General features: G+C 37.0%; 1 protein-coding gene across 9 annotated transcripts in view; it reads right to left on the bottom strand.

Moving 5' to 3' along the window:
• Positions 1–18,122, bottom strand: part of QKI (QKI, KH domain containing RNA binding) — a 156,625-nt gene that overhangs the window by 58,040 nt on the left and 80,463 nt on the right. For 5 of the 9 annotated variants that reach the window (XR_008971890.1, XM_057406918.1, XM_057406912.1 and 2 more), the window contains exon 4: positions 9,819–9,873. The exons of the other annotated variants lie outside the window; for them this stretch is intronic. Coding sequence is in view for 4 of the 5 variants with exons in the window: in XM_057406918.1 (XP_057262901.1) it covers positions 9,819–9,873 (55 nt within the window). In the remaining variant the exon portion in view is untranslated. The remainder of the gene's footprint in view (positions 1–9,818; positions 9,874–18,122) is intronic. 9 annotated transcript variants of the gene reach the window in all.

Below are 18,122 nucleotides of genomic sequence, written 5' to 3'. Positions count from 1 at the left end.
CCCACCCCTTAAAAAAGAAACAACATCAAAACAAAACAATACAATCCACCCCCAAAACAGTTCTTGACTGCAATTTGGACTACTCTTCACATCATACTGAATTTTGAACACCGCAATCAATGAAGTATTAGTCACCACCACTTGTACAAGTAGAAAAATACAAACTTATGTTTTGGCATTCAGTGGAGAAGATGATCAGCTCATAGGCTGGTAGTATAATTTTACACTGTTTGAAACATTTTTCTTTCCTCTTTTGAAGTACTATCATGTAACTTTCATCAATAGTAACTGCCCAAGACAATGGTGGCATCTCTCTTCACTGAATTTCAACCTTTTTTATCTAATCCACCCCATTTCCCCTCTGCCTTGCTTAGATTTGACTGTTACTTTGCACAGCAAAGCTGGTCAATGCATGAACACTCCCCTCCTCAATAATTTGAGCTCAGAGTTAAAACTGATCCATTTCTGAGTTAAGCTCATCTTCAAACACCTTTGCTCTGGCTCTTCTATGATAACTCCACATATAAGTGATGCTGAACAAGCCATAAGGATCAAGAGATAATAAAATAAAAGCACATTTTTCTTCAAGTTCTATTCATTCTTTAAGCATGAATTAGCAGGAATTGTCACTCATTTATGTTAAGTCTAAAAAACAGACAAAACTACAGTAACTCATGTAAAATTTGCCACATTTCTTTATCACTAGGAATAACAGAATTAATTATTTATTTAAAAAATTCAAGACTGAATTTACAGCACTGTTAAAGAAAAGGAGGAGGAAGAAATACAAAGAGAAAAAAACTGTAATAGATAACTGACCTTTTGGAGCTCTCAGAACAAACTGAGCCGCTTACACCCTGCATTTTAATGCAAACACATCCACATTTCTACTTTCCTAATTTCAATTCTCCTACCACTTTTGGAGTCGTTACTCAGCCTCTGCTTGAAAATCCAACCATTTTGCTTTTAGTATTTCCTCAAGCATGAGGCACATATACGTACCATATGTACCCATATACACACATATGTAAGAAAAAATATTAATAGGGATTTCTCTGCAGAAATCTTGGTGAAGCTCTTGAGCATATTGTGAAGACAAATTTGAAAAATGACAATGTAGTCATGCTAGCCCTTAATTTTTTTTTAGTTACAAAGTAACTGTAAGCTTTTAAGAAAGAACTCCTCCCCATTTTCTCATGCTGTTAACATTTACAGTAATACGTCACTATTAATCTCCTTAACATCTTTTTAGAAACAACTTAACACTTAGTACGAGAAGTGAAATTTCCCTCATTCCAAATCTTTGCACAAAAGTATATGAAAACGTCACTACAGAGTACTTTTAACAGGAACTCAGACTGAACATGCTAACATAACCTCAGTGTGCCAAGAAAATTGAACAGTACCACTTCTTAACCCACAATGTAATAGACAAGTTTCAGATACTTATAAAACTCGCACAGAACTTTAAAAAAAAAAAATTCCAATGGGAAAGTCTTCCCTATTCCTCCCCTCAAAGTAAAAAAATCCAGGTTCATAGTTTTTACTTTTTGAATGCGCAAAAAAAAAGTTAAGTGACATTTTCTAAAGAATACGAGCAGTTTCCACTGGTTTTGGTTTGTTGTTTTTCTTAATCAGATGACTTGTAAACTAAAATCATTTGTATAGTAACAGGTTGTTTGTTTAGCTTTATTTTAGGACACTGTGATCTTTAGGCTTTTACTGTTTGTCAAAGCAACAAGAAACTCGTGACTCAAATCAAATACACCTAAGTAGTAGTTATGCTTCCAATAACTTCCTGAGCCATAAAGAAGCTAGCTTTGCTCACTGAGTTTTTAAAAAATTAGAAGAGCTAAACCAAACATTCATCACCTCTGTTTTTTTAGATTGGTTTGGGGCAGGCCAGGGAGGGGAAATCTTAGAAGGGAAGCAACTTTAATCAGTGACAATTTGCCAATAGTACTTTACTGCTGGCCTACAAAATATGCAGGCCATGCTCAGAAAAGCATAGCTGTCTTTAATGTCAGGGCCAGGCTGACATGGTTGCAATGCCAGAGCTTTAGCTTAAAACCTGTATCTTACACACGTATTCATAACAGAAAGAACCATTCCCAAGCAGTACAAGTTAACAATACCTGTGAGTTTCAACAAAAAACATGCACAGTCAGAATGCAAAAAACAGGGTAGACGAGTGTAGAGGTAATAAATGTTACAACAGATCTCCTGTATAAGCTGAAGTGCTTAGCAGAATCCTGACCTTAATCAAAAACAGGGTATGAGCACTGAAATGCTTACACCTAATATTTTCCTTATTGCCTCTGTCTTTTCTTATTTCCCCTATTCTGTTTCAATCCTTAGGATCAATCTGCCTTAAAAGATTTTCTCAAAGATGCATAATGAAGACCAGGTGACTAAAGCACTCCTGCTTCCTGGACATCTGCAGGGCTGGTAAGAAGATTCAAGTGCCTAGGCACTGAATAATTACATCTGAATCACCCTGTATGCCAATAAGAAAAGTAGTGCTAAACAGAAACCAAACCTTTCTTGTGTTACTTAAATTAATATTGCCAGCTTTAGACACAATGTCTGCTTATAATTAGAACACTGATCTTACCTAGTCACCTCAGAAAAAGAAACTCCCAAAGTTAGAATTGTCCTGTCTTATATAGAAGAGTTTCTTATGTAGACTGCTGTTCAACAACAGATCTAAAATGGTGACTACTCACTTCCACCAAGTGGCTCCATTTTCTTCTCCCTCCTCTTAGCTGCCTTCCCACTTAGCTATCCTTCCCACTTCTTTGGACTAGCTCTCACTAGGTCCTTCCAGAGCCAGTTTAACATGGCAGCAAACTGTCACATTAACGTACTGCCTGTTTAGCAAGCTGAACTGGCTCAGTGACAAATTCCACAGGTAGCAGCAGTCTGAGCACAAGAATGCACAGGCATATTCCCTTTGTAAGAAGCTGCCAGCTGTCAGTCACACTTTAAGCAAAGTTTGTCCCACCAAACCACTCCCACAACAGGGGGTGAGGATAAGGGAACTCCACTGACTGACTGACCTGCAATGCTGCAGACATGTTGGACACTTTGCAGTACTGCTTACATCAAATGAAATTTCGCTATCATACATAAATTGCTATTTAAATTTAAATGTTTTGAAAACTCAAGTTTCCACTCAGCTCAAGTGAGGTGTGCAAAACTCTGTAAATGTTACAACTCAGGTACTTACCTGAGAAATTAACATACTGTTCCCATGGTTTTAAGTAAGGGTGTGGCACAGAAAAAAACCCAACAACTTGTCACTCACAGCATAGTGATTAACTCCCAGAAAAAGTTTGTTTATACAAATAGGTCCTAACTAGCAACCTTCATTCTAGCACCTTCTAATTTGAATTTGCAATCTCAATGCTCTTCTTCAAACCACATAATTTCACAAGAAACATGAGCTGGGTTTCAGTGGCCCCATTTCCCTGTTCATCATAGAGCAGCACTAATACTGCCCTTTTACATAAGGCTTAAAAAAAAAAAAAGCCTTTTGTAATCTCTTCAGCATGCTTTCCAATAACGAATTATGTAATTAATATGTCACTCAGATATTCACGCTCTCTCATTTCTATACACAGGGATTTCTCCCACAGTACTAAGTTCTGGAATTTTCAGATTTACAGAAGCATTAGAAGGATGCTTTGCATTTTGGATTAAAAAGGACTCATACCAGAAATGATGCTCAAAGTTAATCCTGCAGAAAGCAGGCCTTGTGAAACTGTTATAGAAGGGCTTTGCATAGTGACCAGGTGCTGTTAAAGCAGATGACTGCCCATGGTGGCTTGTTCTGCTCTAAACAGTGGCCCCCTCTACTGCCTGTGGGTCTTTTGGAGGAGACACAAATTCATTGACTAATGTAACAAACTCATTTCCCAGACAATATTGTTACACAGATATGCTACAGGTAGAGTAAGCTCAAAGCATGTTCCCCTGTGTTGTCCTGACATGGTTAAGAGGTTCTTCACAAACCAGAAACAACAGAAAAGCTAAATTACTGGGTCACTCTAATCCATATACTATACTGATTTATTCCATAGCTAGAAAGCTCACCAGTTAATTGCAATGCTTTTATTCAGGTTGGACCTCCCTCTATTCATAAAGAGCTTCTGAGGTTTTGGGTTTTGCTGGGGTATTTTGTTGTTGCTGTTTTGTTTATTTGGGGTTGGTCGGTTGAACTTTTCCTTGAGGAATGGGCTATATGTTGTCTGGTTTAGATCTAAACTATGGCAATATTTCTTAGCAGTACAAAAATAATACAGTGGTATGTTGTTTATTCATGATTTATCCAACTTTTTCTTCAGCAGTGATCCACAATCACTAGTACAGCAGTGAGTGGAACAAAGAACAGCGTTTTATTACTGCTGAGACTGTTACATTTGATCACATTTAAAAATAATAGTCCAGCCTTATATCTTATCTTCATTTTCTTATTTTTTTGCTAAGCTACTAAAACAGGAAATTTACTCTAAAACTGTAATTATTTAATATTATGGCGATTGCACAAGCATACATTTATGTATCTTTGGGTTTTAATCATTTTACTCCTTCCGACTGAAACAGTTCAAATATTTCCATAGAATAATTAGGGTTGGAAAGGACCTTAAGATCATCTAGTTACAACCCCCCTGCCATGGGCAGGGACTCCTCACACCAGACCATGCCATCCAAGGCTTCGTCCAACCTGGCCTTGAACACCACCAGGGATCCAGCACTCACAACTTTCTCGGGAAACCCATTCCAGTGCCTCACCACCCTTACAGTAAAATAACTACTCCTTACATCCAATCTAAACTTCCCCTGTTTAAGTTTTAACCCGTTACCCCTTGTCCTGTCATTACAGTCCCTAATGAAGAGTCCCTCTCCAGCATCCCTATAGGCCCCCTTCAGATACTGGAAGGCTGCTATGAGGTCTCCACGCAGCCTTCTCTTCTCCAGGCTGAAAAGGCTCCAACTTTCTCAGCCTGTCTTCATACAGGAGGTGCTCCAGTCCCCTGATCATCCTCGTGGCCCTTCCCTGGACTTGTTCCAACAGTTCCATGTCCTTTTTATGTTGAGGACACCAGAACTGCACACAATACTCCACGTGAGGTCTCGCAAGAGCAGAATAGAGGGGCAGGATCACCTCCTTCGACCTGCTGGTCATGCTGCTTTTGATGCAGCCCAGGATACGGTTGGCTTTCTGGGCTGTGAGCGCACACTGAAGCCGGCTCATGTTCATTTTCTCATTGACCAACACCCCCAAGTCCTTCTCTGCAGGGCTGCTCTGAATCTCTTCTCTGCCCAACCTGTAGCTGTGCCTGGGATTGCTCCGACCCAGGTGTAGGACCTTGCACTTGGCATGGTTAAACTTCATGAGGTTGGCATCAAACCCACCTCACAAATGTGTCAAGGTCCCTCTGGATGGCATTCCTTCCCTCCAGCGTATCAACCGAACCACACAGCTTGGTGTCATCGGCAAACTTGCTGAGGGTGCACTCAATCCCACTGTCCATGTCACTGACAAAGATGTTGAACAGGACCGGTCCCAACACTGATCCCTGAGGTACACCACTTGTTACTGGTCTCCAGCAGGACATTGAGCCATTGACCACAACTCTTTGCGTGCAGCCATCCAGCCAGTTCTTTATCCACCGAGTTGTCCATCCATCAAATTGATGTCTCTCCAATTTAGAGACAAGGATGTCGTGTGGGACAGTGCTGAACGCTTTACACAAGTCCAGGTAGATGACATCAACTGCTCTACCCCTGTCCATCAGTTCTGTAGCCCCATCATAGAAGGCCACCAAATTGGTCAGGCAGGATTTCCCCTTAGTGAAGCCATGCTGGCTGTCACCAAGCACCTTGTTGTTTTTCATGTGCCTTAGCATGCCTTCCAGGAGAATCTGCTCCAAGATTTTGCCAGGCACAGAGGTGAGACTGACTGGTCTGTAATTCCCCGGGTCATTCATTTTCCCCTTCTTGAAAATGGGGGTTATATTCCCCTTTTTCCAGTCGTTGGGAACTTTACCTGACTGCCATGATTTTTCAAATATGAAGGACAGTGGCTTAGCAACTTCATTCGCCAGCTCCTTCAGGACCTGCGGATGGATTTCATCAGATGAAATCCATATTTATTCTGTTGCAACAATACAAAACAAATTGTATTTCTAAACATATAACCCAGACATTAGTTCAAGACAGAAGTAACATGCAAGAAAGTAAAGGAAAAATCATATTTCTACTTCAAAAATAAAACAATGTTTTGTTATAGTGAATATAGAAAGCTACCCAAGTTTGAACTGAGTACAGAACTGACAATAAGTATTAGCCAATGAATTTAAGTTAAGCCCGTGAAAGAATTCAGAACTAATGCCTCAAATAATCTCAGCAGACAAACTTTCTGTATATTTATGGCTGAAACCTTGTACACAGTCTGTAATTATATTGTTTTATTGCACCAGTTGCCTCCAATCCTTGGTACAATTATATGTGATTTGACACACCCAAGTTACCACCTAGGTAACTTAAAAGTGTCACCACTGTTACAGTCTTTAAGACTGATTTCATCCGACAGCTCTGATTATAACAACTGCAGAAGAAGGGGTATCCAGCATGTGGCATGTGTTCTCAAGGCCTGATTAAAATTTAGTAATAGCCGTGACAGTTAAAGACTCTGTAACTGAGTGCCAGCTTGGCAACAGTTATTAAATGGCTCAAGAATACTGCTGATAATGTATTAGGGATGCCTTTTCTACAGTATATAGATGACAGAGCTTCAGGCTTGGTATCCCCCTTTACCTCTCATGTGACATCAATGAGTGACAGAAGAAAGTGAAAGCTTTAATTCAAAGTCAGGTATTATGATTTTTTTGCTCTGCATACATGTATACCAGTCTTAGGAGAGAATGTCTAGACATGCATCCTTCAAGTTCACTTTCAATTAGCAGTCCTACAACTGCTGTTTAGAAGACATCATACTTTAAGAGAGACATCCGGTTTCACACTAACTTTTTGAAGCCCACAGATTTTGGAAAAATGTACAGCAATATTCAACAATGAAAAGTAATTTTTTTAAAAGATCATTGAATAGTGAATCTGACATTTTTATTTGCAAGATTTTGAGTAAAACAGTGCAAACTGAATAAAAACCACAACTAACCAAATTATCGAGCCCCACTGCAAGTCACCATAATATGAAAAATTGTGACTGACTTAATTATGCAAAATTTCAAGTTCTGCTTTTTCAACACAGTGCACAAAGAGAAGCACAGACAGATATAGTCATGTCCCAAGGCTAAACAAAGGTATTAGTGAAAGAGAGAAATATAATGAATACACACTGGACAGATTAAAAGAACCAAACAGAATGTTAGTACACTATGAAGCCACGGAAGCAAAGGAAATACTTGCTGGGTTAATCAAGTCTGAAGACATTTAAAGTAAGTAATTTTTAAGAGATTCCAGTATATTATCAGAAGAGTTACCAAAAAGAATAACTGCTTCTACTCTTCAGCAGGCAAGTTCCAAGCTTGTTTTGTTAAAAAGTCCATTACATACAGTTTGAGATTGCACAGTTATCTACTCACAAGGAAAAAAAAAAAAAAAAAACAAACAACAAACCAAAAAGTTCTACAGTTTAAATTAATATGATTTCTGAGTAACAGAAGTCAAAGATAGTAAGGCTGGGAAAAAAGGTCATTACGTGCATGCCTTTCTTATGTTCTACAGTAGTTTCATGCATCCATCTTAGAAAATAACACAGAATTATGCATGAATTGGGGATAAAAATGATTACACGCTCTGCTCACATCCTAGAGAGATGGGTGGAAGAAAGGTGTCTTCCTTCATCCTAAGTGTTTCCTACTCTTCAGGAAAGCACAAGAATAATCCCTTTGTTCAAAAGGCATTTTCAACAGATGACAAAGATTTACTGCCAACCAACAGGTGCTGACCTCCCACTTCCTGACCTGGCCACATTTTTTCCTCCCTCCTCTCCCTTCTCAAACTGGCACAGGTATTAGTTTGGGTTAGTATAGCTTATTAACTAGCAAAACTTTTTAATCCCTGGAACTATACTCTTATATTAGCTGGCCAAAATCAGGCTTCTTTCTTGTCCACACTGTAACCAACCCTCTAATATTGCGCATTCCCACCCCACCTCCCCAAAAGAGAAATTGAGAAAAACTGTCCCAAATACATGTAACCTGTCATGAAACAATTTAAATTGCCTCTTTTTGTTTACAATAAGCAAGAGGAAGGCAAAAAAAAAAAAAAAGGTACTTTTCTAAATGAAAAGGTTTGAAGAAGGTTCTTTATAAAGCATTCAAAGAAATGCAGTAACAATTAAAAGCATCAGCATGCTTCTTATTCTCCATGTTACAACTGTAGGCTGCCAACAAAAATTAAACCATGTCAAAGTATTCACTAGTACATTTTAACCTTTGCACTGTTTTATGATTAAGAATTCATCCAGATGTGTAACAAATTAACTTCACTACTTTCAAACAGGAAAAAGACACCAAAACCACAAAAAAAAACTCTAGCCCTTCCCCAAAAAACAACTCTGATATTTCAAAGAACTAAACCCAAGGTGTACAGTATCACAGCTTTGCTTCCCCAGTTCTTAGCACCCATCTAGTATCATTCATAGTTAAAAAACTCTGATATTTAAAGATGCATACATTTGAAACAAGAAAATTAAGCCCAGCAAAAAGATCAACAGTGGTGGAGAGAATGAGTATTTCAAGCCTGTACCATATTTTGTGACAAAAAAATTATCTCGGGACCCTGCATTTATCATCTGAAGATACAGAAAGCATCACCTCTACAGCATGTCAAGAAGCCACAGTCATCCAGCTCAACTAATGCAAGAACAATTACTGAACTTTGCCTAAAGCCCATACCCACACAACAGTTTAAGCTATTGTAAGTCAGCAATGCTAGTCCCACCTTGACATGCTTGTGATCCAGTCCATGGCTCTCAAAATCAAGAGGAAGTTTCCAGCTTTAGTTTCCACCTGGTTTAGCACTGAGGCAGGTCATCACGGTCATTTAAATCACCAGTGACTGTCACAAGGCAAAGAGAAAGTATGCCTAGCCAAGGCTGTGCAAGTGGTACTGAACAGCAAGTACTGACTTCAATTGTTGTAAGACCAGCTCTGGAACTACAGCCTGAGATACCTGAAGGCATCAAATTTCCAGATGATTAGTAGCAGTCAGAGACTGACTGATATTTAAAACTTCAGCAATGCAGACGGATAATTCCTCTCTGTGCCTCCAATACACCCTTCAGAAAAATGCAAAAATACTAATTTAAGAACACAAGTGATACCTTCAGGAGAAATTCAACAAGAACTCTCAGAAATGTCCCCAGCATAGAAATAATTACAGGTTTAGATCCAGTATATAAGAGGTTGTTGAGAATGCTGAAGAGCCAATTTGAACACCAGCAGTTGGAGACAGCAAATATCAGCCACACTTTTTCTTTTAAACAAAATCACTGTGATGAACAACTCCATTTACATTTTGAACATAGGTTCAAAAGACAAAAATTCAGCAACCATTATCACAAAAACCTTGCTAATATTAAAGTTGTATATTTTTACACCAGTGAAATATTGCATTGATGTGACACACCTGTCAGCAATCAATAAAAGCTCCTCACATCAGGCATACTAAGCCAACACACCATTTACGGAAGAGAGGGTTGTAATTCTTTTCCAGTCAGGATCTCCTCAAATTATAGGTGATTTGAAAAAATGCACTGGAATGTTTACAAGAAGTAAAACATTTACTTGCCTCTACCTCCAAAACTGCTGGATCATGGTTGTCTCTGCTCTTAAAGGAGACCTGAAACGCAAAAAAAAATTGGGCTTGTGCCCTATTTTGCTTCTTTAAGATGTTTAAGAGATTCATGAAGAGTTGGAATTAAGTGTTTTTATTTTATCCTGTGCTGGACACATTTTACTCCTTCCTGATTACACTTGAGATTGAAATCCCAAGAAGCCATAATATAAGACAACCTGGTTAAGGGAAAATAATGAAGGAATCAACAGATTCTATGATTTCCATGCAACTATTTATCTTGATATCCCTCCTACCTATTGAACTATTTTATACAACGCAGTAAATCCTATTTAAATGTTACAGAACAAAAGCAACTAAAAGATTTTTGAAAAGAACTGAGAATTATATCAAAGTATCCCAACTACCACTTTCAATGCTATTCTCCACAGTAACACACAGTAATCTGAAATAAATTAACCTTCTGCTGTAATTTACAAACAATGCTTAGACCATATACTCAAAGTTCTTGCTGCAAACCCGTATGGTTTCACAGGAAAAGGCACCTTCACTAAAGAGTGCTCAGAAAAAGTCAGAAAAAAGTTGCCAGTAGGAGTTTCTTCCTCTGTTAGTAAAGTAGGCTTTAACTATTTAACAAGCTACAGTAATACTCAACCGAGTAAAACTAAAGTTTTCACTGCAAGTGAAACGCCCATCAAAGCGTACACAGTATAACCTCCATAACCTCTCTGTTACACCCCTAGCCCTTACCCTGCAGGTAGGGTTAATAAGATGTAGCTCACTTTTGTCAGTAGAACATCACACTCTCATAATGGGGATGCTAAAGTCTGCAACCAGCTGCAGTAAAATTTTAGCAACTAGACTGATTTAGTAAGCAATATACAACTACTTAAACACACCAGCACTCAAGCTCTGCAAGGCAAGAAAGGGATACACTTCAGGTCCATTGTATGCAAAGTAAAAAGAAGGCATAGCTCATCATTTTTGAAGGGGTTAAAACAGGTCAACAGGATAAAATACACAAATCAGAGGACAAACAAAGCACTTACAAATATTTCACATCTGGCTTTGAGACAGCTTAGGTCTCCGATGATGACAGCATTTTTTTGTTTGGGCTTTTTTTTTTTATATATATATAGATACAAATTGGTTTAAAAGCTTTCTCTAACCTAATACAACACACCCCATAACTACCTGTTATGAGTTTTACAACACTGCCCCATCTTAGGCAGGAGATGCTACTCCAATTCTTTACTCTGAAGGTACCAAGAAATAAACCCTTAAATGTGATAATCAAATAGTGCATAAAAATGCAGCACACAAAAATTCAAAACCGTGGTTTTCCCCATTATACATACTTCATTACAGGCACTAGGAAAATAATTAAACTAAGAAATAACACTGGTTATATTCACCAAGAGTCTGAAGAGCAGTGGAATTTAACTTTGAACAAGGATGTAACTCCAGGCACAGAAATAACTAGTACACAGCTCCCAACCAAGCTTTTCATTTGTGCATTTCAAACGTTTCCCTTTGTAAGGGGATTAACTTTTCTTTTTTCCCATGGCATGTAGACAACCATACAGAGACTTCTCTCAGCTAAGTCAATGCAGGACACTGAAATCCATGCATTCTGTATGCCCTAATATCCACCTCCAAGTAATTAGGTAGCTCTTAACACTATAACCACAATAACTGCTGACATGGACAGAGCAAACAGACTGCCATTTAAAGAAGTAAAATACCTAGTTTGACACATATGAAAATTACTCTTCTCAGCTGCAGAAAGTAAGAAACTGTTTATCATCATAGAAAACATTTTTAAAAATCACAAATAAATCAGCACCTATGGATACATTTAAGGAAAAAACAAACAAGGGCATCTGCTACTGTTGTCTCTATTTTGTGGAGACAATGTCTTGTTCTCACTTTTCTCCTGATCTCCAAGATCTGATCTTGTTCCATCTTAAATTTGCCATAGAATTTCATCTTGTTGCCTATATAGCAAGATCATGCTTCACTTTCTGTTTTTCCCCTTTAAAAATCCTTTAAGACCATTTCAAATTTTTTACACAGGTGAATGTACTTCACCTCTTTTCTCAAAAGATCTCTCTATACCCTGATAAACCTATTTGAATTACAAAGTTCTGCTAAGCTAAGGCCAGTAAAGAGACAACAAAAGCTCAATACTCTAATCATTAAAACTTGCTGCTGAATACTCTTCTTGAATTCAGCATCAATGAGGCACTGGCTACTACAGAAGTACTCTACTAGCAATATGTATGACCAAGGCAATAAAACTTAATATTTAATAACATTAATAATAATAATATTAATAAGAATATAATGCCCCTACACAATTTAAATATAAATCCTCTGAGATTACATGTAGCTAAACCATACTGGAGCCCCAAAATTTCTGCTTTATCCTCACCAATAAACTATTTTCATTTTAGCATATAGGAATTTATGAAGCCCATGATGCATAAAGCTGGATATGGAGGGGGGTAGGGGATGGACACAACATGACAAACATAAAATGTAAACTATCTGTTGACTTGTTACATACCTCAGTGGTGTACACATAAACAAAAAATATATATACAGTGAGAATGAAAGTTTTTGTGATTTATATGAAGCTTTGACAAATTGTATGCTCCATTATACTATATTGAGATTTTATTGAGTACATCTTACTGTTATCCCTCTTTTTATTCCTAAGCTTAACTCCAGGTCAGTTTTTTCCAACTTCAGAGACTTTGACCAGAAGGAATCATCAGAATGATCTAATGTGGCCTCCAATACATCATATGCCATTACTTTTCATCTGAAAAAGAACTGCATTACAAATTGGTTTAGAGAATATCCAAGGTCATCATAACTTGACTCTGCTAATACACGGAATTAAAAGTTTGTTTCTAGATGGATCCTTCATATTTTCAAGAGAATTCTGAATCACTCAAAATCTGATTTAAAACAATTCTCAGCTTTGAAGCACAGACATTCCAATGGCTAAATGGTACAGTCTCCTTATGTACTTTCACCATAAATTTTGAATTTTTTTGCCTTACAGAATCACATTCTCCGAACTATCCAAATGGCTAAGAAAACGGAGTAAGGGGATAAAGAACATCAATTTAAGCACTAATCTACTTTATGTAGTTTTGCTCAGAATGACCTCAATACAGAGAGGTCATCAATACCTCAACACCAGATGTATTTGTAATCAAGTACATTGTTATGCAGCTAAATATAACTACAGTTATGCTCTATAGGTCCCCACCATAAATAAAATATTTTCGGTGTTTTAGATGCTGAGCCCACATAGGCAGGATCTGAGCATGCTCGAGTTTATGATTCATTGTGTACATCTGCAATAAAAAACAAGTTTTACGACATATCTTCAGCAGTGCTGTATTCATCAAAGAAAAAAAAGCAGGTTTAGCTGGTGTACATACATTTCAAATGACAAGTAACATCAACTTAGCTTACGGGGGGGGGGGGGAGATAAGGAGTCTGGATTTTCCTCATGTGGTACATAAACCCTGTCACTGGGATGCTTAACAAACAATTTTCTTCTGAAGGACTACTTGGAGATCTGGAAGTCAACACTCTTAGCTTCTGTATTATTTGTGCCCTAAAGCTTATTGGTAGAAAAAAAACCCTGTGTGGGTTCCCCCACTTACCAAAGCTTACCGGGATAGTCAGGCTTTGCTATTTGGACACATGTATGATTTAACAACACTTTTGTCCAACTTGAAAATGAAATTCAGGAAAAATTGTTGATGGAGTGTGTGCTGAAATTACCTAACCTGCTCATTCCAAATGGTATTGGGGGGGGGGGGGAGTGGAAGAAAGCTGGAATAAGGAATTTCCGTTCAGTCTCTGACTTAGGAACTTCACCCAAGGACACAATCAGATATACTGAAATTCCCACCAAAGTGACTACAAGTCCTAGAAGAATAAAGAACTTAGAGAGAAAGCCTGCTCACGCAAGAAGGGTCTAGGAAATGCAATAGCTAAAGGAGAAAATGTTCATTAATTTTTCCACACATCATACTGCAAGTCATTTCAACACAGAAATTCTCTCACCAAAAAGATTTTCTTGTAGAGACTGTGACAAAACCAAAGATTATTTATTCAAAACCTGAATATCACAACAGTATTTATATTTTTAATACAGAAATAGCAAATTTCTCTAAAAGAAAACACATTAAATAGCTCCTCAAAAATCTAACTGAAATGCCTAATAAACACACAAATGTTAGTAAATTATTTTCAAGTGATCCAACTCAATTAAATATAATCAGAACAATTAAATTTAAACAGAAAAATCTGACAAGCTTATGATCTTTGCTTTCTGAAAGCAAACAGTATAATATATAAACAGGATTATATGCCCTCAAATAATAAGTTCTCAACTTCACCTGAAGTTGGGATTTCATATTAAATTAGTGGAAGCTTAAGGAAGCCTCAACAAACTCGCTTCAATACTAGAAAAACTGTTACTGGACAGTGTGGGTTGCAATACCCACTTGTACAGTGAAATGACTATTCAATGGGCATGTCCGATCATAGGAAGCTATTTAATTACTGCAGAATTAATCCTGCATGGATGAGTTATAACAGTTATGCTAATACTGTATTTCAGCAGCACTGTGAGGCCATGAAATAATTCTACTAATCTAAATGCATCTCAAACTCACATTCCACTTTTTTTTTAATAATTGGAAAAAAACAGTTTAAAAATGGACAGAGATAGTTCCACTTCAAAATGCTATATCATAAAATTTAATTTTATTTGTTTTTAATACTTATCGCTGTTTACTTTATCTGAAATAAGAATTGTAAATTTGTCCCTACTCACCACACATTTATTGATTTATGAATTATCAAAAGAAAACTTAATCAATAGTCATGTGATAATTTATTGCTAATGACATGCAATTAAATAATTTCATGAAACTTGTCATTTAACAGGCACTGATAAATATTTGCTTCAAAAGAAAAGCAGATTACTTCAAAATCATGCCATTAATGATAGCTTATCAAACCAAGAATTTCTGCAATTTTCTTTCCATAAGTCATGATAATTTCATGTAATTAAAACTTTTTTTTAACCGGACTTTTCACTGCAGTTTACCTGGATCCTATAAGACTACAAAGTTCCACTACCAAATAAAAGCTAGCTTTCTGCTCCTTAACAATGACACTGTTCAGAGCTTCAACAATATGAGACCTTTCAACTTTCCCACACCTTACAAAACCTTTAAATGTAGTGTTTTATCTGCAATGATTTTGGGTTTTGTGTGTATCTAATTCTAAGGTTGTACCTAAGACTAGTCATTACTATTCAGTATGTACAATATGCCTTCTGAACAAACTTTATTAACTGTGCCTAATTATTGCAGGCAACCAACCTTACTTTCTGCATGTGACCTCTATTCACCTAACAGTTGAAGCGCTGAAGTTCTACTTGAATTACCATGCCTAGCCATATAAGCTGAGATCTTCAAAAGAATTGTGTGTTTGCACTTTAAAGCTGTTAATTACTCCTTTTCACTTACTCTTTCACATTTTTGGCCAAATTAGTCTAGCATCACACATTGAGCTTTCACCCCAGAATAAAGCTACCCGGTAAGTAATCAGAATAAAGCTGTGTTGTTGAATGCAGACCTTCAAAACTCCTTAGTAAAACAACCAAGCCATTTCTTCATTTCTTTGGATTAATGAAATAAAATGCATTTAAGTATCACTGTAGCAATTCTTTTTTCCCCTTATTTTCTACTGATATATTTTGTACATTTTCACTTTTAGAATATTCTTCAGCATTGGTACCTGAAGAAACAAAAAACAACACAGATTATGAAGTCTTTCTTTCACATTAACTTCCTTGCCTTCTCCTTGTTATTTCCATTTAGATATGCAGAAAACAGTTGCTACTTAGAGAATTCTCTCAGGCTGAAGGGCTCCCACTGAAAATACTGCATTCAGTTTTGTCAGATGCCAAAGAAATCAAAGAGGAAAATATTAAGCTGATTGCAAAATCAGATCTGAGGACATTTTTTTATAACATGAATATGAGAAGATAAGAAAATCAACTACGTTAGAAAACATACTTCCAGTACTTGGAATAGAAAAGCTCACATGATACATTTGAGTTTTAAAACCCCTCTTTTTTTGACATGCAAGCAGCGTGATAGATTTCAAAACCCAGCAAAATCAGGACCCATGAGAACAGACACTTCACACAGAGAAAATATATGGAACAGGACAGAACAAGCATCTTCCAAATTTGTGATTTCCACATTAAAGGTAAGGAGGGTTTAACTTTTACTGTAGCCATTCTTAGTAAAGTGTGAGATTTAAGAGTCAAAGAATTAAAAATAATAATTAAAAAAAAAAAAAAAAGGGGAACCCAAACCAAACCCGACCACACCAAAAAGACAAAACTCGTTTGTCTTTAGTCACTAGGTTCACAAAAAAAAACAAAACAAAAAAACCAAAACAAAACTGCCCTCAAACTGCCGGAAAAATCCTAATTTTCTTCACCTCACGTCTTTCCCACCAGATAAAGGAGGGCATTATCACTGTTTAATACAAGTTTTAATTGAGTACTGTCACTGGTGGGAAGAAAACTGCAGAACCACTACTTTCCATATCAAACAAAGCAGGTAATTAACAGCTATTCTGGCACAATCCCTTATCACCAAAATACACAACACTGTTAAGTTCTCTCAATGCCAATGCTTTGCTTCAACAAAGGAAAGCTGATGTTTCAGGGTCACATTCACTCCTTTAATACACAGGCATAAATTTACTGCTCAGTCAGACACCTATAATTAAACACAAGAAGAATATAATTCTAATATTCAGACAGGCTTGCATATGAGTGGGATATTTCCCCCTGTAAAGATGATTGCCTTACATTTTTTGGTTTCAAGTAGCTACAGTTCACTTAGTTTTGATTACACAGCAATTAGATATGCAAATACAAGAGATCTAAAAAATGCTTTTTCAAATGTCAGATTGTAAGCAATCAAGCTTATTCTTTTCTCCTGTACACACAAGCTATTCATTAAATAGCTATTGTCTTAAAAACATTCCAACAGATTGCATTTATCAGGGTTTTAGAAGCAAATATGGAAGTGCATATCACTCAGAACACAGCTCATCAGGGAACGAAAATGATCTTGCAATTAATTTAATATATACATGATAGTGGTTAACAAAGTTGGAATTAGAGATCATATTCTTTGGGCACTTTGGTACTGTTATTATCAACACCTAAGCTCACTACATCTTCAAAATAACAAAAACTCATTAGCTTAAATATTTAATGATACTGTTCTGGAAATAAAATTCACAGGAAAAAAAAAGCAGAATTACTGAGTATTTTTTCCACTGTATTCAAAAAATATATTCATATAAAGAAAGTCACTACGAAACCACATGGTTAGTATAATTTTTGCAATAGCCATTTTGACACGCACACTCCTTCATTTTGAGGACCCACAGATACGTTCTGCTACAAGTGCAGCCTTACAGTTTCACGCACCTGGATCACATCTGCTTGGTTCTTTGTGACCCATTAATAGGACATCTAGAAGCAGCCCACAGCTTCAGAGATGCACTGATCACAGGTTAAAATGATGGGAAAGGATGTTTGGTGGCAGCTCAGAAAAGCCCCCAAATGCAGAACACTAATATTACATGGCAATGATATAAAAAATTGTTACCCACATCCATGGTCTGTCACTGATCATTTGAAAGCTTGCTCTTGCAAAATTCTAAAGAACAAAGAAAGCTGGATAGGGGCAGAGATCTGTTGGTTGGTTGTTTCTCTAAATGATCACAAAATCACCTCCAAGCTATCGGGAGGGGAAAAAAGATCCCCCAAAGAAGCCTGTGTTTTCAGTGACTCAGCTAAGAGGAAATGGCACTAACAACAGAAGCTGAAACAGCTCTTTCCTAAGGCTTAGCTTTCAAGCCAGGTAACTAAAATAAATAAAACGCTTTCCTAGTTGACTCCATGATTTCCAACCACCCTTCAAGATGTTTCTTGCAGAAACACAGATCTTTTTTCAAGGTCAAGATGCCCAATGCAGAAGTCCACTTAAAAACCTGAAAAAAATCAGTTTAACTCTGAAACCCACAGCTGTAGGCCCTGAAACGTTCTGGAAACCCAGATCCAAGGAAAAATCTGCAACAGCTTTTTACAAGAACTAACATTTATGAGCTAACAGATGAGTGTGTTATTTGACATTTGAGGGTCTTCAAATTTGTTTCATTTT

Source organism: Pezoporus wallicus, unplaced genomic scaffold (genome assembly GCF_028554395.1).
Source record: "Pezoporus wallicus isolate ANWC-B61680 ecotype Strahan unplaced genomic scaffold, APGP_CSIRO_Pwel_v1 scaffold_6362, whole genome shotgun sequence".
Classification (NCBI taxonomy): domain Eukaryota; kingdom Metazoa; phylum Chordata; class Aves; order Psittaciformes; family Psittacidae; genus Pezoporus; species Pezoporus wallicus.
The sequence above is the reverse complement of the archived record's forward strand: the minus strand, read 5'-3'. Positions and strand labels throughout refer to the sequence as shown.